A 24,255-nucleotide genomic window follows, 5' to 3' on the forward strand; every position below is an offset into this window, starting at 1 on the left:
TCCCCTGATTCCTCACGTTCCGATGATGGACACCAACTTCTGCTCCAGCGGCAACTTTCAATATTTACAAAACCCTCCATTCACCCCCTACACCCCCTCCCTATCTCTGTAACTCCTTCCAGCTCCTACATCCCCTCCCTATCTCTGTGACCCCCTCCAGCCCCTACACCCCCTCCCTATCTCTGTGACCCCCTCCAGCCCCTATACCCCCTCCCTATCTCTGTGACCCCCTCCAGCCCCTACACCCCCTCCCTATCTCTGTGACCCCCTCCAGCCCCTACACCCCCTCCCTATCTCTGTAACCCCCTACACCCCCTCCCTATCTCTGTGACCCCCTCCAGCCCCTACACCTCAAGCCCCTACCCCTCCAGCACCTACACCCCTCTCCCTATCTCTGTAACCCCCTCCAGCCCCTACATCCCCTCCCTATCTCTGTAACCCCCTCCAGCCCCTACATCCCCTCCCTATCTCTGTAACCCCCTCCAGCCCCTACACCCTCTCCCTATCTCTGTAACCCCCTCCAGCCCCTACATCCCCTCCCTATCTCTGTAACCCCCTCCAGCCCCTACATCCCCTCCCTATCTCTGTAACCCCCTCCAGCCCCTACACCCCCTCCCTATCTCTGTGACCCCCTCCAGCCCCTACACCCCCTCCCTCTCTCTGTAACCCCCTCCAGCCCCTACACCCCCTCCCTATCTCTGTAACCCCCTCCAGTCCCTACACCCCCTCCCTATCTCTGTAACCCCCTCCAGCCCCTACACCCCCTCCCTATCTCTGTAACCCCCTCCAGCCCCTACACCCCCTCCCTCTCTCTGTAACCCCCTCCAGCCCCTACACCCCCTCCCTCTCTCTGTAACCCCCTCCAGCCCCTACACCCCCTCCCTCTCTCTGTAACCCCCTCCAGCCCCTACACCCCCTCCCTATCTCTGTAACCTCCTCCAATTCCAGCCCCTACACCCCCTCCCTATCTCTGTAACCCCCTCCAATTCCAGCCCCTACACCCCCTCCCTATCTCTGTAACCCCCTCCAGCCCCTACACCCCCTCCCTATCTCAGTAACCCCCTCCAGCCCCTACACCCCCTCCCTATCTCTGTAACCCCAACCGGCCCCTACACCCCCTCCCTACATCTGTAACCCCCTCCAGCCCCTACCCCCCCCTCCCTATCTCTGTAACCCCCTCCAGCCCCTACACCCCCTCCCTATCTCTGTCACCACCTCCAGCCCCTATACCCCCTCCCTATAGAACATAGAACATAGAAGAATACAGCGCAGTACAGGCCCTTTGGCCCTTGATGTTGCGCCGATCCAAGCCCACCTAACCTACACTAGCCCACTATCCTCCATATACCTATCCAATGCCCGTTTAAATGCCCATAAAGAGGGAGAGTCCACCACTGCTACTGGCAGGGCATTCCATGAACTCACGACTCACTGAGTGAAGAACCTACCCCTAACATCTGTCCTATACCCCCCCTTAATTCAAAGCTATGCCCCCTTGTAATAGCTGACTCCATACGTGGAAAAAGGTTCTCACTGTCAACCCGATCTAACCCCCTAATCATCTTGTACACCTCTATCAAGTCACCCCTAAACCTTCTTTTCTCCAATGAAAACAACCCCAAGTGCCTCAGCCTTTCCTCATAGGATCTTCCTACCATACCAGGCAACATCCTGGTAAACTTCCTCTGCACCCATTCCAGTGCCTCCACATCCTTCCTATAGTATGGCGACCAAAACTGCACACAATACTCCAGATGAGGCCGCACCAGAGTCTTATACAACTGCAGCATGACCTCAGGACTCTGGAACTCAATTCCTCTACCAATAAAAGCCAGTACGCCATATGCCTTCTTCACAGCACTATTTACCTGGGTGGCAACTTTCAGAGATCTGTGTACATGGACACCAAGATCCCTCTGCTCTTCCACACTATCTCTGTAACCCCGTCCAGCCCCTACACCCCCTCCCTATCTCTGTCACCCCCTCTGGCCCCTACACCCCCTCCCTATCTCTGTAAACCCCTCCAGCCCCTACACCCCCTCCCTCTCTCTGTAACCCCCTCCAGCCCCTACACCCCCTCCCTATCTCTGTAACCTCCTCCAATTCCAGCCCCTACACCCCCTCCCTATCTCTGTAACCCCCTCCAATTCCAGCCCCTACACCCCCTCCCTATCTCTGTAACCCCCTCCAGCCCCTACACCCCCTCCCTATCTCTGTAACCCCCTCCAGCCCCTACACCCCCTCCCTATCTCTGTAACCCCAACCGGCCCCCACACCCCCTCCCTCCATCTGTAACCCCCTCCAGCCCCTACACCCCCTCCCTATCTCTGTCACCACCTCCAGCCCCTATACCCCCTCCCTATAGAACATAGAACATAGAACAATACAGCGCAGTACAGGCCCTTCGGCCCTCGATGTTGCGCCGATCCAAGCCCACCTAACCTACACTAGCCCACTATCCTCCATATACCTATCCAATGCCCGTTTAAATGCCCATAAAGAGGGAGAGTCCACCACTGCTACTGGCAGGGCATTCCATGAACTCACGACTCACTGAGTCAAGAATCTACCCCTAACATCTGTCCTATACCCCCCCTTAATTCAAAGCTATGCCCCCTTGTAATAGCTGACTCCATACGTGGAAAAAGGTTCTCACTGTCAACCCTATCTAACCCCCTAATCATCTTGTACACCTCTATCAAGTCACCCCTAAACCTTCTTTTCTCCAATGAAAACAACCCCAAGTGTCTCAGCCTTTCCTCATAGGATCTTCCTACCATACCAGGCAACATCCTGGTAAACTTCCTCTGCACCCGTTCCAGTGCCTCCACATCCTTCCTATAGTATGGCGACCAAAACTGCACACAATACTCCAGATGAGGCCGCACCAGAGTCTTATACAACTGCAGCATGACCTCAGGACTCCGGAACTCAATTCCTCTACCAATAAAAGCCAGTACGCCATATGCCTTCTTCACAGCACTATTTACCTGGGTGGCAACTTTCAGAGATCTGTGTACATGGACACCAAGATCCCTCTGCTCTTCCACACTATCTCTGTAACCCCGTCCAGCCCCTACACCCCCTCCCTATCTCTGTCACCCCCTCTGGCCCCTACACCCCCTCCCTATCTCTGTAAACCCCTCCAGCCCCTACACCCCCTCCCTATCTCTGTAACCTCCTCCAATTCCAGCCCCTACACCCCTTCCCTATCTCTGTAACCCCCTCCAATTCCAGCCCCTACACCCCCTCCCTATCTCTGTAACCTCCTCCAATTCCAGCCCCTACACCCCCTCCCTATCTCTGTAACCCCCTCCAGCCCCTACACCCCCTCCCTATCTCTGTAACCCCCTCCAATTCCAGCCCCTACACCCCCTCCCTATCTCTGTAACCCCCTCCAGCCCCTACACCCCCTCCCTATCTCTGTAACCTCCTCCAATTCCAGCCCCTACACCCCTTCCCTATCTCTGTAACCCCCTCCAATTCCAGCCCCTACACCCCCTCCCTATCTCTGTAACCCCCTCCAATTCCAGCCCCTACACCCCCTCCCTATCTCTGTAACCCCCTCCAGCCCCTACACCCCCTCCCTATCTCTGTAACCCCCTCCAGCCCCTACACCCCCTCCCTATCTCTGTAACCCCCTCCAATTCCAGCCCCTACACCCCCTCCCTATCTCTGTAACCCCCTCCAGCCCCTACACCCCCTCCCTATCTCTGTAACCCCCTCCAGCCCCTACACCCCCTCCCTATCTCTGTAAACCCCTCCAGCCCCTACTCCCCCTCCCTATCTCTGGCTCCCCCCTCCAGCCCCTACACCCCCTCCCTATCTCTGTAACCCCCTCCAGCCCCTACACCCCCTCCCTATCTCTGTAACCCCCTCCAGCCCCTACACCCCCTCCCTATCTCTGTAACCCCCTCCAGCCCCTACACCCCCTCCCTATCTCTGTAACCCCCTCCCGCCCCTACACCCCCTCCCTATCTCTGTAACCCCCTCCAGCCCCTACACCCCCTCCCTATCTCTGTAACCCCCTCCAGCCCCTACACCCCCTCCCTATCTCTGTAACCCCCTCCAGCCCCTACACCCCCTCCCTATCTCTGTAACCCCCTCCAGCCCCTACACCCCCTCCCTATCTCTGTAACCCCCTCCAGCCCCTACACCCCCTCCCTATCTCTGTAATCCCCTCCAATTCCAGCCCCTTGACCATTCCCCGATTCCCATCGCTCCACCATTGGGGGAAGTGCCTTCAGCTGCCTGAGCCCTGAGCTCAGGGACTATATCTCCCTAAATACTCCCATCTTTCTCTTTCTTTCTCTCTCTCTCTCTCCCTCTCTCTCTCTGTCCCTCCCTCCTGTGAGATGTGCCTTAAACCCAATGTCCTGGACCAAGCCGATGGTCATGTGACCTGTGTATTTCCTGCTGTGACTCTGAATCGAGTCGTGTTTGATTGACAGGCAGCCTGTTAGAAATTACCACTGAAGACCATGTTTGGGGAGGTAACTGTCAGTTCTCTGTGTGCTAACTGTGTACCCAGAGAGTTTGAATGAGCTGCTAATGGTTGGTCCAGATGAGAGAGTTATTGGTGGAGTCTCTGATTGTGAAATTCCTGCAGTATTTCTGCACTGTTCTCTCTGTTCGTTCCTTCAGGTAAATAACGTCGGGCTGGAGGATGTCATGCACGAAGATGCAGTGGCTGCTCTAAAGAACACGTCTGATATTGTGTACCTGAAAATCGCCAAACCCACCAGCCTGTACATCAATGACAGCTACGCACCTCCAGACATCACCACCTGTAAGCCCAGGCTGGGACTGGTGGGGGGGGGGGGGGGGGGGAATTACAGTGAAATCCTCTCTCCTCACCCCTCACCTCCAACCCCTATGGTCTCTCGGAGAGAATTACTGTTCACAGACACACTGGAAAAAAACTGCATTCCTGCTCCGGACTCAGGAATGTGTAATGGGGGACAGTGTAGGGGGAGCTTTACTCTGTATCTAACCCCGTGCTGTCCCTGTCCCTGGGAGTATTTGATAGGGGGACAGTGTAGGGAGAGCTTTACTCTGTATCTAACCCCGTGCTGTCCCTGTCCCTGGGAGTGTTTGATGGGGGGACAGTGTAGGGGGAGCTTTACTCTGTATCTAACCCCGTGCTGTCCCTGTCCTGGGAGTGTTTGATGGGGGGGGACAGTGTAGAGTGAGCTTTACTCTGTATCTAACCCCGTGCTGTCCCTGTCCCTGGGAGTGTTTGATGGGGGGACAGTGTAGGGGGAGCTTTACTCTGTATCTAACCCCGTGCTGTCCCTGTCCTGGGAGTGTTTGATGGGGGGGACAGTGTAGGGGGAGCTTTACTCTGTATCTAACCCTGTGCTGTCCCTGTCCCTGGGAGTGTTTGATGGGGGGGACAGTGTAGAGGGAGCTTTACTCTGTATCTAACCCCGTGCTGTCCCTGACCTGGGAGTGTTTGATGGGGGGACAGTGTAGGGGGAGCTTTACTCTGTATCTAACCCCGTGCTGTCCCTGTCCCTGGGAGTGTTTGATGGGGGGACAGTGTAGGGGGAGCTTTATTCTGTATCCAACCCAGTGCTGTCCCTGTCCTGGGAGTGTTTGATGGGGGGACAGTGTAGAGGGAGCTTTACCCTGTGTCTAACCCCATGCTGTCCCTGTCCTGGGAGTGTTTGATGGAGGAATCAGTGTAGAGGGAGCTTTACTTTCAGAATGAGGAGGCTGAACCTTTGGTTTTGATCCCCATGTTACTGTTCCCCGGGCCGCGTAGTCACACAAACAGGGCGGGAATCCCGATCTGTCTCCTCCCCGCTGGGGAAGAGGGGAAGTGGGAAATCCACCCGGAGATTGATGCATTTCAGTGGGGGACGGAGAGACTTGGTTAAGGGAATGGGACTGGTGAGGTGGAGTGCAGACTCTGAGTAGCCCAGCATCTCATTGAATGGTGGGATAGTCTTGAAAGGGGCTGAGTGGCTCCTTTCTCTCTGCCAGTGAGCTACTCCCTGTTGATATCCTGGTTTGCTGTCCATACTTCCAAGTGATGGCTGTGGGATGAACCAGGGTAATATATTTGAGTCAGCTGAGACTGGGAAGCCAGTCTGATTGGGAGTGACCAGTGCACTGTCTTGTTCTGAACTGCTGATCTTGTTAATCCGTCTGTCTTCATTCAGCGTACTCACAGCACCTGGACACGGAGATGGGTCATTCCAACTACCTGGCGACGGATTACACACAGACCCTGACACCGACGTCTCCACACAGATACTCCCCGCTTCCCAAAGGCCTGATGGGAGACGATGACATTCCCAGGTCAGCTCATCGCCAGCTTCAGGACAACACACTGTTTTGGGGTTTCTGCCAACTGCCCTTCATTGCTCTGTCTCTGTGATTCCCCCCGGGACGGGGGTCTGTGTCTGTGATTTCCCCCACACGGTGACGGGACGGGGGTCTGTATCTGTGATTCCCCCACATGGTGACGGGACGGGGGTCTGTGTCTGTGATTCCCCCACACGGTGATGGGACGGGGGTCTGTGTCTGTGATTCCCCCACACGGTGACGGGACGGGGGTCTGTGTCTGTGATTCCCCCACACGGTGATGGGACGGGGGTCTGTGTCTGTGATTCCCCCACACGGTGACGGGACGGGGGTCTGTGTCTGTGATTCCCTCACACGGTGACGGGACGGGGGTCTGTGTCTGTGATTCCCCCACACGGTGACGGGACAGGGGTCTGTGTCTGTGATTCCCCCACACGGTGACAGGACGGGGTCTGTGTCTGTGATTCCCCCACACGGTGATGGGACGGGGGTCTGTGTCTGTGATTCCCCCACATGGTGACGGGATGGGGGTCTGTGTCTGTGATTCCCCCACACGGTGACGGGACGGGGGTCTGTGTCTGTGACATATTGAGGTTTTGTCCTGTGAGTGGAACATTGTGCTCATGGCTGGCTCGTTAAGACTCTGTGTTTGAACCATCTCTCTCTGACAGGGAGCCCCGGAGAGTGATCATCCACCGGGGTTCGACAGGCCTGGGATTTAACATTGTGGGTGGTGAGGATGGAGAAGGAATCTTCATCTCCTTCATCCTGGCCGGTGGTCCAGCAGACCTCAGCGGTGAGCTCAGGAAAGGAGACCAAATCCTCTCGGTAGGTGACCATCGCAGTGTGCGAACTCTAACCTCTCTCAAACTCATTCACCCAAGGCATGCTCCCCATTGCCCCCATTGAGGAGGTGGGGTTGGTGATGGTACCCACTGCTGCTACTGAGTGTGGGGTAGCAGAGGGAGTGGGTGGTATTTCCCTGGGGACAGGGTGGAGGCTGAGCTGCAATGGAGGCCATCGATGACACAAAACCAAACTCGAGTTGACGTGTTTCGGTATCAGTGTGAAACATTCTTTCAGCCCGAGCTGATCGGTTGTGGGCCCCGCGTATGTGGAAGAATTGTGAGAAGGCAGAGAGGGAGGTGTTACTCAAACACACCTCGGGAGTAAGGACGTGAGTGAATGTGGCATGTCCTGATCAGTTCCCCTCTGAGTACAGAAGGTAAAGCGGGAGATTGAATTGGAGCGTTTGTCCATCGTGACAGCTTTGGATGGAGTGAATCAGGGGAAGCTGTTTCCAGCAGAATTCCTAGATAAATCCTCAAAGCAGCTCCCAATGGGCGGAACAGTGCCTCAGGGGTTAGCAACACTCCCTCCCAAAACCAGGGACCAGATTTGATCGCACCCTAGGGTGACTGTCAGTGTAGAGTTTGTACATTCTCCCCTCCCCAGGGTCTGCCTGGGTTTCCTCAGGGTGCTCTGGTTTCCTCCCACAATCCAAAGATGTGCAGGTCAGGGTGGATTTCCCATGGCCAATCCCACCCTAACCTGCACATCCCTGGACACTATGGGACAATTTCCCATGGCCAATCCCACCCTAACCTGCACATCCCTGGACACTATGGGACAATTTCCCATGGCCAATCCCACCCTAAACTGCACATCCCTGGACACTATGGGACAATTCCCCATGGCCAATCCACCCTAACCTGCACATCCCTGGACACTATGGGACAATTTCCCATGGCCAATCCACCCTAACCTACACATCCCTGGGCACTATCGGACAATTTCCCATGGCCAATCCACCCTAACCTGCACATCCCTGGACACTATGGGACAATTTCCCATGGCCAATCCACCCTAACCTGCACATCCCTGGACACTATGGGACAATTTCCCATGGCCAATCCACCCTAACCTGCACATCCCTGGACACTATGGGACAATTTCCCATGGCCAATCCACCCTAACCTGCACATCCCTGGGCACTATGGGACAATTTCCCATGGCCAATCCACCCTAACCTGCACATCCCTGGACACTATGGGACAATTTCCCATGGCCAATCCACCCTAACCTGCACATCCCTGGACACTATGGGACAATTTCCCATGACCAATCCACCCTAACCTGCACATCCCTGGACACTATGGGACAATTTCCCATGGCCAATCCACCCTAACCTGCACATCCCTGGGCACTATGGGACAACTTCCCATGGCCAATCTACCCTAACCTGTACATCCCTGGGCACTATGGGACAATTTCCCATGGCCAATCCACCCTAACCTGCACATCCCTGGGCACTATGGGACAATTTCCCATGGCCAATCCACCCTAACCTGTACATCCCTGGGCACTATGGGACAATTTCCCATGGCCAATCCACCCTAACCTACACATCCCTGGGCACTATGGGACAATTTCCCATGGCCAATCTACCCTAACCTGCACATCCCTGGACACTATGGGACAATTTCCCATGGCCAATCCACCCAAACCTGCACATCCCTGGACACTATGGGACAATTTCCCATGGCCAATCTACCCTAACCTGCACATCCCTGGGCACTATGGGACAATTTCCCATGGCCAACCTGCGCATCCCTGGACTGTTGGAGGAAACCGGAGCGTGGAGGGAACAGGGACAAGGTACAAACTCCACACAGTCGCCTGAGGGTGGAATCTAACCTGGGTGCCTGGGGCAGTGTGTCAGCAGTGCTAACCACAGGATCCTCTTGGTGCAGCCTGCATGGATCGAGAGGAGAGAGGGTTTCATCCAGGTGGATCAGAGAAGGTCAACATACAGAGAGAGAGAGAGGAGGAGAGAGAGGGAGAAGGAGAGAGGGGGAGAGGGGGGTGTGGGAGAGAGAGGGGGGGAGAGATGCAGAGAGAGAGGGATAGAGAGAGAGAGAGAGAGGCAGAGAGAGATGGAGAGAGAGAGGCAGAGAGATGGAGAGGAAGAGAGAGAGGGAGCAAGAGGGAGAGGCAGAGAGCGAGGGAGAGAGAGGGAGACAGAGGGAAAGGGAGAGAAGCAGAGAGAGAGGGGTGGGGAGAGCGAGAGAGGGAGGGAGAGAGAGGGAAAGAGGCAGGGAGAGGGAGAGAGAGAGGGAGAGAGGCTGAGCGAGAGGGAGAGAGAGAGGGAGAGAGAGGGAGAGAGGCAGAGCGAGAGGGAGAGAGGCAGAGCGAGAGGGAGAGAGGCAGAGGGAGAGAGAGAGCGAGAGAGACGGAGAGGGAGAGAGAGAGAGGGAGAGGGAGAGGGAGAGAGGCGGAGAGAGAGGGAGAGAGCCTCTTCCCTGGGGCATGGGGGAGTCCTGACCGAGGTGGCGAGGAGGGCGATGAATCTTAAAATCTGAGCCCAGCCTCAGCAGAGGGACCTGCCCTCACTACGGAGGGGGCTGGAGGTGTGTAGGAATGCTTAAACTCCTCCCTTCACACCCTCCCCCATCCCATCCAAAACCCAGCACTGAGGCTGGGGGGGTGTGTGGGAAATTTACAGCAAAAGTAGATCGATGTTTGTTGGGTCGAGGGGATTGAGGGTCACTGACCAATAGCAGGAGACAGCATTAACCCCTCAATCAACCAACATATGTTGAAGCAGATCCAAAGGGGTACGTGGCCTCTGATTGGTCACTAGTGAACCAGTAGGAAGGGGGATCTGTGCAGTGATGATCTCTATGATCTGGTGCAGGTGAACGGAGTGGATTTACGGAATGCGACTCACGAGCAAGCAGCAGCTGCCCTGAAGAATGCTGGACAAACGGTCACTATCATTGCTCAGTACAAACCCGAAGGTAGGTCCCTCCACTCTCACACTCAACTCCCCACAGTCACTAACCCCTTCACTGGCTTCCCATTCTGATTGGATGCTGTGAGAGGGTCAGTACTGAGGGAGCGCCGCACTGTCGGAGGGTCAGTGCTGAGGGAGTGGGCACTGTCGGAGGGTCAGTGCTGAGGGAGTGGGCACTGTCGGAGGGTCAATGCTGAGGGAGTGCCGCGCTGTCGGGGGGTCAGTGCTGAGGGAGTGGGCACTGTCGGAGGGTCAGTGCTGAGGGAGTGCCGCACTGTCGGAGGGTCAATGCTGAGGGAGTGCCGCGCTGTCGGGGGGTCAATGCTGAGGGAGTGCCGCGCTGTCGGGGGGTCAGTGCTGAGGGAGTGGGCACTGTCGGAGGGTCAGTGCTGAGGGATTGGGCACTGTTGGAGGGTCAGTGCTGAGGGAGTGGGCACAGTCGGAGGGTCAGTGCTGAGGGAGTGGGCACTGTCGGAGGGTCAGTGCTGAGGGAGTGGGCACTGTCAGAGGGTCAGTGCTGAGGGATTGGGCACTGTCGGAGGGTCAGTGCTGAGGGAGTGGGCACAGTCGGAGGGTCAGTGCTGAGGGAGTGGGCACTGTCGGAGGGTCAGTGCTGAGGGAGTGCCGCACTGTCGGAGGGTCAGTGCTGAGGGAGTGGGCACTGTCAGAGGGTCAGTGCTGAGGGAGTGGGCACTGTCAGAGGGTCAGTGCTGAGGGAGTGGACACTGTCGGAGGGTCAGTGCTGAGGGAGTGGGCACTGTGGGAGGGTCAGTGCTGAGGGAGTGCCGCACTGTCGGAGGGTCAGTGCTGAGGGAGTGTCACACTGTCGGAGGGTCAGTGCTGAGGGAGTGGGCACTGTCGGAGGGTCAGTGCTGAGGGAGTGCCGCACTGTCGGAGGGTCAGTGCTGAGGGAGTGCCACACTGTCGGAGGGTCAGTGCTGAGGGAGTGGGCACTGTCGGAAGGTCAGTGCTGAGGGAGTGGGCACTGTTTGAGGGTCAGTGCTGAGGGAGTGGGCACTGTTGGAGGGTCAGTGCTGAGGGAGTGCCGCACTGTCGAAGGGTCAGTGCTGAGGGACTGGGCACTGTCGGAGGGTCAGTGCTGAGGGACGCCGCACTGTCGAAGGGTCAGTGCTGAGGGAGTGGGCACTGTCGGAGGGTCAGTGCTGAGGGAGTGGGCACTGTCGGAGGGTCAGTGCTGAGGGAGGCCGCACTGTCAGAGGGTCAGTTTGGAAGGTGAGTCTTGGAATTATTAAGCACGGAAACTGACCCTTTGGTCTAACTTGTTCATGCCAATCAGATATCCTAAACCGATCTAGTCCCATTTGCCAATGTTGGCCCATATCCCTTTCAACCTTTTCTTTGAGTGGTGCATGTATGGAATGAGCTGCCAGAGGATGTGGTGGAGGCTGGTACAGTTACAACATTTAAGAGGCATTTGGATGGATATATGAATAGGAAGGGTTTGGAGGGATATGGGCCAGGTGCTGGTAAGTGGGACTAGATTAGATTAGGATCTCTGGGTACGCATGAACACGTTGGACCAAAGGGTCTGTTTCCAGGCTGTAAATCACTATGACTCTATTCATATACCCATCCAGATGCCTTTCAAATATTGTAACTGTACCAGCCTCCACCACTTCCTCCTGCAGCTCATTCCAATCACGTACCATTCTCTGTGTGAAAATGTTGCCCCTTAGGTCTTTTTTATATCTTTTCCCCTCTCACCCTAAACCTACGCCCCTCTAGTTCTGGACTCCCCAACCCCAGGGAAAAGACCTTGTCCATTTACCCTATCCATGCCCGTCATGATTATATAAACCACTATAAGGTCACCCCTCAGCCTCCGACGCTCCAGGGAAAACAACCCCAGCCTGTTCAGCCTCTCCCTATAGCTCAAATCATCCAACCCTGGCAACATCCTTGTAAATCTTTTCTGAAATCTGTCAAATTTCACAACATCCTTCCGAAAGAAGGGAGACCAGAATTGAAGACAGTTTTCTAAACATGGCTTAACCAATGCCATGTACAGCCACAACATGACCTCCCAACTCCTAAACACAATGTACTGACCAGTAAAGACAAGCATACCAAACGCCTCCTTCACTACCCTGTCTACCTACGACTCCACCTTCAAAGAACTATGCACCTGTACCCCAAGGTCGCTCTGTTTGGCAACACTCCCCAGGGCCCGAGCATTAACTTATAAGTCCTGCCCTGATTTGCTTTACCAGGCCAGCGCGGTGTCTCAGGGGTTAGCACTGCTGCCTCACAACACCAGGGACACGGGTTCAATTCCAGCCTCGGGTGAGTGTCAGTGTCTGCGTGGGTTTCCTCCGGGTGCTCCAGTTTCCTCCCACAATCCAAAGATGTGCAGGTTAGGGTGGATTGGCCATGGGAAATTGTCCCATAGTGTCCAGCAATGTGCATGTTAAGGTGGATTGGCCGTGCTAAATTGTCCCATAGTGTCCAGGGATGTGCAGGTTAGGGTGGATTGGCCATGGGAAATTGTCCCATAGTGTCCAGGGATGTGCAGGTTAGGGTGGATTGGCCATGGGTAATTGTCCCATAGTGTCCAGGGATGTGCAGGTTAGGGTGGATTGGCCATGGGAAATTGTCCCATAGTGTCCAGGGATGTGCGTGTTAGGGTGATTGGCCATGGGTAATTGTCCCATAGTGTCCAGGGATGTGCAGGTTAGGGTGGATTGGCCATGGGAAATTGTCCCATAGTGTCCAGGGATGTGCAGGTTAGGGAGGATTGGCCATGGGCAATGCTGGGTTCCATGGATAGGTATTGGGATTGGTCCGGGTGGGATGCTCAGTGTGGATTTGTTGGGCCAAATGCCTGTTTCCACACTGTTGGGATTTTGTGAAAATGTAACTCCTCCTATTTATCTAAATTAACCTCCATCTGCCACTCCTCAGTCCTTTGGCTCATATGATCTAGGTCCAATAATACTCTGAGATAACCCTCTTAACTCTCCACTGCACCTCCAATTTTGGTGTCATCTGCAAACGTTCTAATCATACCTTCCAAATTCACATCCAAATCATTATTTATAACGATGAACAACAGTGGACCCAACACCAATCCTCATGGCACACTGCTGGTGATAGTCCTCCAGTCCGAAAAACTACCCTCTCCTCCCACCCTCTGCCTCTTACCTTCCAGCTTATTTTGTGTCCAATTGGCTAAGCACAGTGGCTCAGTGGTTAGCATTGTTGCCTCACAGCATCAGGGTCCCAGGTTCGATTCCAGCCCTGGGTGACTCTCTGTGTGGAGTTTGCACCTTCTCCCTGTGTCTGTGTGGGTGTTTCCTCTGGGTGCTCTGGTTTCCTCCCACAGTCCAAAGATGAGCAGGTCAGGTGGATTGGCCATGCTAAATTGTCCCATATTGTTATGTAAATTAGTCAGAGGGAAATGGGTCTGGGTGGGTTACTCTTCGGAGGGTCGGTATGGACTGGTTGGGCCAAAGGGCCTGTTCCCACACTGTAGGGAATCTAATCTAAACTTGCTAACCAGTCTATTGTGTGAAACCTTGTCAAACGCCATGCTGTAACCCATATCGACAACATCCACCACACTGCCTTCAGCAATCTTGGAAGAGCCGGTGTTGGACCGGGCTGGACAAGGTTAAAAATCACACAACACCAGGTTACAGTATACTCCACAACCACCTGTTGGACTATAACCTGGTGTTGTGTGACTTTTAACTTCATCAACCTTCTTTATCATTTAAAAAAAAACTCAGTCAAGTTTGTGAAACATGACTTCCCACGCACAAAGCCACGTTGACTGTCCCTAATTGGTCCTCACCTTTCCATCTTCATGTACATCCTGTCCCTCAGGATTCCCTCCAACAACTTACATCAGGCTCACTGGTCTATAGTTCCCTGGCTTGTCCTTACTGCCCTTCTTAAACAGTGGAACCACGTTCGCCCCCCCCAGTCTTCCGGCACCTCATCTGTAACTACTGATGATACAAATATCTCAGCAAGAGGCCCAGCAATCACTTCTCTGGCTTCCTACAGAGTTCTCGGGTACACCTGATCAGGTCTTGGGGATTTATCTACCTTTGTGCTTTAAGACGTCCAGCACTTCCTCCTCTGAAATGTGGACACTTTTCAAGTCATCACTGTTTATGTCTCCAAGTTCCCGAGCTTATGTGTCTTTCTCACAGTAAATACTGACAGGAAATATTGGTTTAGTCTCTCACCCAGTTCCTATGGCTCCCACCTTCTGTCCCTACTATTTTGTCCTTAATGTAGTGATAGAATCCCTTTGGTTTCTCCTTAACCCTATTTGCCAAAGTGGTCTCAAGTCCCCATTTTGTCCTCCTGGTTTCCTTCTTATACTTCTGCTGCCCTTATACTCCTTGAGGGATTCACTCGATCCTAGCTGTGGATTTGTTGGGCCAAATGCCTGTTTCCACACTGTTGGGATTTTGTGAAAATGTAACTCCTCCCATTTATCTAAATTAACCTCCATCTGCCACTCCTCAGTCCTTTGGCTCTTCTTTATCCCGACCAGAGCCCCTGGCCATCCACCACAATCCTGGAGTGTCAGTTTTTCAGGAAGTTGCCGTGTGCCTGATCTGACCTCTGGCGGGAAAGGAAAGCTCCCCAGAGCCAAGATTTGCCCCTGGCATTGCAAAGTCAAACAATCAGACCACTGTCACATTGCTGCCTGTGGGATCCTGCTGTGCACACGTTGGCAGCTGCTGTTTCATCTTTACAGAAATGAGAACTCTTCAAACAGCAGGAAAAAACAACAGCCATGCTTGAGTGGCTAACATGGTGCCATTGTTTAAGAAAGGTGGTAAGGACAAGCCAGGGAACTATAGAGACAGATGGCACTATGCTGGGGATGCAACAGGCGCAGTGGAAATGCAGCTGTTTGTGTGTTGTTGTTTTAGTTTGGCTGGTTAAGAGTGATGGTGTGCTTTCCCCCCACTGTGTTCCCACAGAGTACAGTCGGTTCGAGGCAAAGATCCATGACCTGAGAGAGCAGCTGATGAACAGCAGCATCGGCTCCGGAACCAGCTCACTCAGGAGTAACCACAAACGGGTTTTTTACATCAGGTGATGGTCAACCCCCCAACCCCTGGGCACAACTGACCCATCGTCCCAATGGGGAGAGGGGAGTGGGGTCCATGGGTAGGACTGACCCATCATCCCAATGGGGAGGGGAGTGGGGTCCCTGGGCAGGACTGACCCATCGTCCCAATGGGGAGGGGAGTGGGGTCCCTGGGCAGGACTGACCCATCATCCCAATGGGGAGGGGAGTGGGGTCCCTGGGCAGGACTGACCCATCGTCCCAATGGGGAGAGGGGAGTGGGGTCCAAGGGTAGGACTGACCCATCATCCCAATGGGGAGGGGAGTGGGGTCCCTGGGCAGGACTGACCCATCGTCCCAATGGGGAGAGGGGAGTGGGGTCCATGGGTAGGACTGACCCATCATCCCAATGGGGAGGGGAGTGGGGTCCCTGGGCAGGACTGACCCATCGTCCCAATGGGGAGAGGGGAGTGGGGTCCATGGGCAGGACTGACTCATCGTCCCAATGGGGAGAGGGGAGTGGGGTCCATGGGCAGCACTGACTCATCGTCCCAGTGGGGAGAGGGGAGTGGGGTCCCTGGGCACAATAGACCCATCGTCCCAGTGAGGAGGGGGGAGTGGGGGCCCTGGGCAGGACTGACCGATCATCCAAATGGGGAGAGGGGAGGGGTGTCCCTGGGCAGGACTGACCTATTGTCCCAATGGGGAGAGGGGAGTGGGCTCCATGGCAGGACTGACCGGTCATCCTAATGGGGAGAGGGGAGTGGTGTCCCTGGGCACAACTGACCGATCATCCCAATGGGGAGGGGGATGGGAGCCCTGGGCCGGACTGATCCATTGTCCCAATAGAGAGGAGGGTGGGGACACCAGGGCACGACTGATCCATTGTCCCAATCAAGAGGGGGATGGGGACCCTGGGCAGGACTGATCCATTGTCCCAATGGAGAGGGGGGTGGGGTCAACAGGGCAAGACTGATCCATCATCCCAATGGGGGGGGAGCATTCTCTCTCTCTCTGTCCAACACATCCATGAAGTCCCTCCCACACCACCCCCCCAACCCCCGCCACAACGCTCCATTTCCCAGTCCATGTTCACCCCCCTCCCCCACCCCCTGGGGCCAGCAGTCTGTAAGGATTCCCTACAGAGAGCAGACCATTCTGTCAGTCTGTGCCTGTTTTGGATCTTGGAGTTTTCTCCCCCAGTCCCACCCCTGGGGGCACTTGATCACTTCATTGTCAGGAGGTCAATGGGTTGGGGTCATTGCTGAGGGTCAGGGGTCACCAGCCACTGTTTTGGGGCCTCACATTGGATCATGGGCTGGGGTCACTGCAGGTCATTAGCAACAGGGGGTCAGTGTGTGACCAGCCCAGAGCAGCCTGAGCTCCTGTAATACCCTCACACTCTCTCTCTCCCTCACACTCTCTCTCCCTCACACTCTCTCTCTCCCTCACACTCTCTCTCTCCCTCACACTCTCTCTCTCTCCCTCACACTCTCTCTCCCTCACACTCCCTCTCCCTCACACTCTCTCTCCCTCACACTCACACTCTCCCTCACACTCACTCTCTCCCTCACACTCACACTCTCTCTCCCTCACACTCACACTCTCTCTCCCTCACACTCTCTCCCCCTCACACTCACACTCTCCCTCACACTCACACTCTCCCTCACACTCACACTCCTCCCTCACACTCCTCCCCTTCACACTCTCTCCCCCTCACACTCTCCCTCTTCCCCCACACTCTCTCCCCCTCACGCTCCTCCCTCTCACACTCCTCCCTCACACTCTCTCTCCCTCACACTCTCTCTCTCCCCCCCTCTCTCTTTCCCCCTCACACTCTTTCTCCTGCACTCTCTCTCTCCCCACATACTCTCTCTCACTCCTCCCTCTCACTCCTCCCCTCTCACACTCCTCCCCTCTCACACTCCTCCCTCTGACACTCCTCCCTCTGACACTCCTCCCTCTCTCACTCCTCCCTCTCTCACTCCTCCCTCTTACACTCCTCCCTCTCCTCCCTCTCGCACTCCTCCCCTCTCACACTCCTCCCTCTCACACTCCTCCCCTCTCACACTCCTCCCCTCTCACACTCCTCCCTCTCACACTCCTCCCTCTCTCACTCCTCCCCCACACACTCATCCCCTCTCACACTCCTCCCTCTTACACTCCTCCCTCTCGCACTCCTCCCCTCTCACACTCCTCCCTCTCACACTCCTCCCTCTCCTCTCTCTCTTCCCTCTTACACTCCTCCCTCTCACACTCCTCCCTCTCACACTCCTCCCTCTCCTCCCGTCTCACACTCCTCCCGTCTCACTCTCCTCCCGTCTCACACTCCTCCCCTCTCACACTCCTCCCCTCTCACACTCCTCCCTTCTCACACTCCTCCCTCTCACACTCCTCCCTCTCCTCCCCTCTCACACTCCTCCCCTCTCACACTCCTCCCTCTCACACTCCTCCCCTCTCACACTCCTCCCTCTCACACTCCTCCCCCTCACACTCCTCCCCCTCACACTCCTCCCCCTCACACTCCTCCTCCTCACACTCCTCCCCTCACACTCCTCCCTCTCACAGTCCTCCCTCTCACACTCCTCCCCCTCACACTCCTCCCTCTCACACTCCTCCCTCTCACACTCCTCCCTCTCACACTCCTCCTCCTCACACTCCTCCTCCTCACACTCCTCCCCTCTCACACTCCTCCCTCTCACACTCCTCCCCTCTCACACTCCTCCCCTCTCACACTCCTCCCCTCTCACACTCCTCCCCTCTCACACTCCTCCCTCTCACACTCCTCCTCCTCACACTCCTCCCCCTCACACTCCTCCCTCTCACACTCCTCCCCCTCACACTCCTCCCCTCTCACACTCCTCCCCTCTCACACTCCTCCCCTCTCACACTCCTCCCTCTCACACTCCTCCCCCTCACACTCCTCCCTCTCCTCCCTCTCACACTCCTCCCCTCTCACACTCCTCCCTCTCACACTCCTCCCCTCTCACATTCCTCCTCTCTCACACTCCTCCCCTCTCACACTCCTCCCTCTCACACTCCTCCCCTCTCACACTCCTCCCTCTCCTCCCTCTCACACTCCTCCCCTCTCACACTCCTCCCTCTCACACTCCTCCCTCTCCTCCCCTCTCACACTCCTCCCTCTCCTCCCTCTCACACTCCTCCCCTCTCACACTCCTCCCTCTCACACTCTTGTCTGCTCTCTCTCTGGTTTGCACAGAGCTCTATTTGATTATGACAAAACCAAGGATTGTGGATTCCTTAGCCAAGCGCTCAGCTTCCGATTTGGTGACATCTTACATGTCATCGATGCCTCAGATGAGGAGTGGTGGCAGGCGAGAAAAGTTCATTCAGATGGAGAAAGTGAAGAGATTGGATTTATTCCCAGCAAGCGGAGGTACGGTAAACAGGGAGCTCAATGTCACCATTAACAAAAGGCAAGTGTCTATCAGTGCGGGGGGAGCCGGCACTGTGGGAGGGTCAGTGCTGAGGGAGTGGACACTGTCGGAGGGTCAGTGCTGAGGGAGTGGGCACTGTCAGGGGGTCAGTGCTGAGGGAGTGGGCACTGTCGGAGAGTCAGTGCTGAGGGAGTGGGCACTGTCGGAGAGTCAGTGCTGAGGGAGTGGGCACTGTCGGAGAGTCAGTGCTGAGGGGGTGGGCACTGTCGGAGGGTCAGTGCTGAGGGAGTGGGCACTGTCGGAGGGTCAGTGCTGAGGGGGTGGGCACTGTCGGAGAGTCAGTGCTGAGGGAGTGCCACACTGTCGGAGGGTCAGTGCTGAGGGAGTGGGCACTGTCGGAGGGTCAGTGCTGAGGGAGTGGGCACTGTCGGAGGGTCAGTGCTGAGGGAGTGGGCACTGTCGGAGGGTCAGTGCTGAGGGAGTGGGCACTGTCGGAGGGTCAGTGCTGAGGGAGTGGGCACTGTCGGAGTGTCAGTGCTGAGGGAGTGCCACACTGTCAGAGGGTCAGTGCTGAGTGAGTGGGCACTGTCGGAGGGTCAGTGCTGAGGGAGTGCCGCACTGTCGGAGGGTCAGCGCTGAGGGAGTGCCGCACTGTCGGAGGGTCAGTGCTGAGGGAGTGGGCACTGTCGGAGGGTCAGTGCTGAGGGAGTGGGCCCTGTCGGAGAGTCAGTGCTGAGGGAGTGGGCACTGTCGGAGGGTCAGTGTGGAGGGAACGGGTGCTGTCGGAGGGTCGGTGCTGAGGGAGTGGGCACTGTCAGAGGGTCAGTGCTGAGGGAGTGGGCACTGTCGGAGGGTCAGTGCTGAGGGAGTGGGCACTGTCGGAGGGTCAGTGCTGAGGGAGTGGGCACTGTCGGAGGGTCTGTGCTGAGGGAGTGAGCACTGTCGGAGGGTCAGTGCTGAGGGAGTGGGCACTGTCGGCGGGTCAGTGCTGAGGGAGTGGGCACTGTCGGAGGGTCAGTGCTGAGGGAGTGCCGCACTGTCAGAGGGTCAGTGCTGAGGGAGTGCCCCACTGTTGGAGGGTCAGTGCTGAGGGAGTGGGCACTGTCAGAGGGTCATTGCTGAGGGAGTGGGCACTGTCGGAGGGTCAGTGCTGAGGGAGTGGACACTGTCGGAGGGTCAGTGTGGAGGGAACGGGTCAGTGCGGAGGGAGTGGGCACTGTCGGAGGGTCAGTGCGGAGGGAGTGGGCATTGTCGGAGGGTCAGGGCTGAGGGAGTGGGCACTATCGGAGGGTCAGTGCTGAGGGAGTGCTGCACTATCGGAGGGTCAGTGCTGAGGGAGTGCTGCACTGTCGGAGGGTCAGTGCTGAGGGAGTGCTGCACTGTCGGAGGGTCAGTGCTGAGGGAGCGGCCACTGTTGGAGGGTCAGTGCTGAGGGAGTGGGCACTGTCGGAGGGTCAGTGCTGAGGGAGTGGGCACTGTCGGAGCGTCAGTGCTGAGGGAGTGGGCACTGTCGGAGGGTCTGTGCTGAGGGAGTGCCGCACTGTCGGAGGGTCAGCGCTGAGGGAGTGCCGCACTGTCGGAGGGTCAGTGCTGAGGGAGTGGGCACTGTCGGAGGGTCAGTGCTGAGGGAGTGGGCCCTGTCGGAGAGTCAGTGCTGAGGGAGTGGGCACTGTCGGAGGGTCAGTGTGGAGGGAACGGGTGCTGTCGGAGGGTCGGTGCTGAGGGAGTGGGCACTGTCAGAGGGTCAGTGCTGAGGGAGTGGGCACTGTCGGAGGGTCAGTGCTGAGGGAGTGGGCACTGTCGGAGGGTCAGTGCTGAGGGAGTGGGCACTGTCGGAGGGTCTGTGCTGAGGGAGTGAGCACTGTCGGAGGGTCAGTGCTGAGGGAGTGGGCACTGTCGGCGGGTCAGTGCTGAGGGAGTGGGCACTGTCGGAGGGTCAGTGCTGAGGGAGTGCCGCACTGTCAGAGGGTCAGTGCTGAGGGAGTGCCCCACTGTTGGAGGGTCAGTGCTGAGGGAGTGGGCACTGTCAGAGGGTCATTGCTGAGGGAGTGGGCACTGTCAGAGGGTCAGTGCTGAGGGAGTGCCCCACTGTTGGAGGGTCAGTGCTGAGGGAGTGGGCACTGTCAGAGGGTCATTGCTGAGGGAGTGGGCACTGTCGGAGGGTCAGTGCTGAGGGAGTGGACACTGTCGGAGGGTCAGTGTGGAGGGAACGGGTCAGTGCGGAGGGAGTGGGCACTGTCGGAGGGTCAGTGCGGAGGGAGTGGGCATTGTCGGAGGGTCAGGGCTGAGGGAGTGGGCACTGTTGGAGGGTCAGTGCTGAGGGAGTGCTGCACTATCGGAGGGTCAGTGCTGAGGGAGTGCTGCACTGTCGGAGGGTCAGTGCTGAGGGAGTGCTGCACTGTCGGAGGGTCAGTGCTGAGGGAGCGGCCACTGTTGGAGGGTCAGTGCTGAGGGAGTGCAGCACTGTCGGAGGGTCAGTGCTGAGGGAGTGGGCACTGTTCGAGGGTCAGTGCTGAGGGAGTGGGCACTGTCGGAGAGTCAGTGCTGAGGGAGTGGGCACTGTTGGAGGGTCAGTGCTGAGGGAGTGCAGCACTGTCGGAGGGTCAGTGCTGAGGGAGTGGTCACTGTTCGAGGGTCAGTGCTGAGGGAGTGGGCACTGTCGGAGGGTCAGTGCTGAGGGAGTGCTGCATTGCCGGAGGGTCAGTGCTGAGGGAGTGGGCACTGTCGGAGGGTCAGTGCTGATGGAGTGGGCACTGTCGGAGGGTCAGTGCGGAGGGAGTGGGCATTGTCGGAGGGTCAGGGCTGAGGGAGTGGGCACTGTTGGAGGGTCAGTGCTGAGGGAGTGCTGCACTGTCGGAGGGTCAGTGCTGAGGGAGTGCTGCACTGTCGGAGGGTCAGTGCTGAGGGAGCGCTGCACTGTCGGAGGGTCAGTGCTGAGGGAGTGCTGCATTGCCGGAGGGTCAGTGCTGAGGGAGTGGGCACTGTTGGAGGGTCAGTGCTGAGGGAGTGCTGCACTGTCGGAGGGTCAGTACTGAGGGAGTGCTGCACTGTCGGAGGGTCAGTGCTGAGGGAGTGCTGCACTGTCGGAGGGTCAGTGCTGAGGGAGCGGCCACTGTTGGAGGGTCAGTGCTGAGGGAGTGCAGCACTGTCGGAGGGTCAGTGCTGAGGGAGTGGGCACTGTTCGAGGGTCAGTGCTGAGGGAGTGGGCACTGTCGGAGAGTCAGTGCTGAGGGAGTGGGCACTGTTGGAGGGTCAGTGCTGACGGAGTGCAGCACTGTCGGAGGGTCAGTGCTGAGGGAGTGCTGCATTGCCGGAGGGTCAGTGCTGAGGGAGTGCTGCATTGTCGGAGGGTCAGTGCTGAGGGAGTGGGCACTGTCGGAGGGTCAGTGCTGATGGAGTGGGCACTGTCGGAGGGTCAGTGCTGAGGGAGTGGACACTGTCGGAGGGTCAGTGCTGAGGGAGTGGGCACTGTCGGAGGGTCAGGTGGGTGTGGTGAGACAGTTTGTGATGTGTGAGGTTTGTTCTGATCCAGAATGCTCCCTGTTCTCTATTTCTTCACTGACCACGTTTTAATGTTTCTGACAGAGTTGAAAGAAAAGAATGGCCAAGATTAAAGAACAAGGAGAGGGTGAGTGAGGTGAAGTGCTCCTGAGACAGGGAATAAAGCGAAGGTGCTGTGTTGTGTGAGAGGCCGGCTGTAGCGTACCGCCTCACTGCTCTCCTGTAACCAGCTCAGCAAGCTGGTACTGACCAGCACAAAATACCAGGGGCTGGCCTGCCTTCAGGACGGTGGATCTCCGGTGGCTGTGACTTCAGTATCTCAGCCACAAGCTCTGCAATTCCCCATCGAAACCTTTTCCCTTTCCCTTCTCTGTTTCTGTCTGTCATAGAGTCATAGATCAGTACAGCATGGAAACAGATCTTTCAGCTCGACTTGTCCATGCCACCCAGATATCCCAACCCAAACTAGTCCCATTTGCCAGCACCCGGCCCATATCCCTCCAAACCCTACCTATTCATATACTCATCCAAATGCCTCTTCAATGTTGTAATTGTACCAGCCTCCACCACATCCTCTGCCAGCTCATTCCATACATGTACCACCCTCTGTGTGAAAAAGTTGCCCCTTTGGTCCCTTTTATATCTTTCCCCTCTCCCTAAACCTCTAGTTCTAGACTCCCCCACCCCAGGGAAAAGACTTTGCCTATTTACCCTATCCATGCCCCTCATAATTTTATAAACCTCTATAAGGTCACCCATCAGCCTCTGATGCTCCAGGGAAAACAGCCCCAGCCTGTTCAGCCTCTCCCTGTAGCTCAAATCCTCCAACCCTGAAAATCTTTTGTGAACTCTTTCCAGTTTCACAACATCCTTCCCATAGCAGGGAGACCAGAATTGAACGCAATATTCTAAAAGTGGCCTAACCAATGTCCTGTACAGCCGCAACATGACCTCCCAACTCCTGTACTCAATACTCTGACCAATAAAGGAAAGCATACCAAACACCTTCTTCACTGTCCTATCTACCTGCAACTCCACTTTCAAGGAGCTATGAACCTGCACTGCAAGGTCTCTTTGTTCAGCAACACTCCCTAGGATTTGTGAGATGATTGTATACAATCCCACTCAGGAACCAGCAGCACAGGAGAGTATAGATGAAGAAGGGAGAGCTTGTGAATAAGGGACAGCAAGAATGACTGGAGATTTAAAACCAAGAGTACAGGGCTACGCTGGGACATGGGGCTTGTATCTATGAACCAAAACCAGACATTGCTGGAAAAGCTCAGCAGGTCTGGCAGCATCAGTAGCAAGAAATGAGAGTAAACCTTTCAGGTCCAGGTACCCTTCCTCAGAACCCCTCACCCGACCTGAGTGAATTTTCCAGCAATTTTTGTTTTTGTTTCTGTTGGAGAAATTTGCCCAATAAAGGAGAGACCACACAAACCAGCCCGGGTGAAATTGACAAGCTGTTTATTACAAGCGATATGGCTGGAGGAGAAACTGATTAGGCTGACACAGCACTGACAGTCTGTATCGGTAGATCAGAATCTCTCTTCCCAGAGCTGAGGTCGAGACCAGTCTTTGTAATAATGCTGTACAATAAGGCTAATTAGAAATGGGGAAATACAATATATCTGGTAATCTAGTTACAATAATGTGAATTGGAAAATAGTTATCGGAGGAATGTTATGATTCTCTACACAACATCCTTCAGTATTAATGGTTCTCTTCACAAGTTGGTGTTAATGTCTCCTCTGAGGTGGTGAGGTGCTTCCATTGTCCTGTTCCTGGAGCATGTCCTTACTGGAGCCTCTCTGTCTGACCTGCTCTTTGTGTGGTTTCAGTATTGCTGGGTTGTGAAACTGCTCTCGGGGCTTTGGGATAACTGTGTTGCTCTGACACTGTTGGTGGGAGCTTGAACTGTATTCCCTTGTCTGTGAGTGCTGTGTGGTTTGGCTTGTCAGTCTGCTTGGTCCCTGCTGAGGCATTCTGGGTATATTTTGGTACCGTTGGCCAATTTTGCTTTTGTGGGCCTATCGTGGGTTGGCAGGGTGGCAGATCCTTTCCCACAGTTTCTGATTTACAGCCTCTGGTTTTATGAAGAATCAACACAAGTTTGATGACAGGCACAGATACAATGGGCCGAAGGGCCACAGTCCATTGCTGACTCTGACTTGAATGTAAAATCCCACCAT

The 24,255-nt window shown here is 55.9% G+C and overlaps 1 protein-coding gene across 1 annotated transcript in view; it reads left to right on the forward strand.

Moving 5' to 3' along the window:
• The window catches only part of LOC140492653 (disks large homolog 4), a 47,801-nt gene that overhangs the window by 11,875 nt on the left and 11,671 nt on the right, over positions 1–24,255 (forward strand). Inside the window, exons 6-12 of the mRNA XM_072591692.1 lie at positions 4,645–4,789; positions 6,168–6,306; positions 6,984–7,140; positions 10,010–10,112; positions 15,073–15,187; positions 18,382–18,558; positions 22,145–22,187. Coding sequence (XP_072447793.1) covers positions 4,645–4,789; positions 6,168–6,306; positions 6,984–7,140; positions 10,010–10,112; positions 15,073–15,187; positions 18,382–18,558; positions 22,145–22,187 — 879 coding nt within the window. The remainder of the gene's footprint in view (positions 1–4,644; positions 4,790–6,167; positions 6,307–6,983; positions 7,141–10,009; positions 10,113–15,072; positions 15,188–18,381; positions 18,559–22,144; positions 22,188–24,255) is intronic.

The sequence above is a fragment of the Chiloscyllium punctatum genome, chromosome 21 (genome assembly GCF_047496795.1).
Source record: "Chiloscyllium punctatum isolate Juve2018m chromosome 21, sChiPun1.3, whole genome shotgun sequence".
NCBI lineage: Eukaryota > Metazoa > Chordata > Chondrichthyes > Orectolobiformes > Hemiscylliidae > Chiloscyllium > Chiloscyllium punctatum.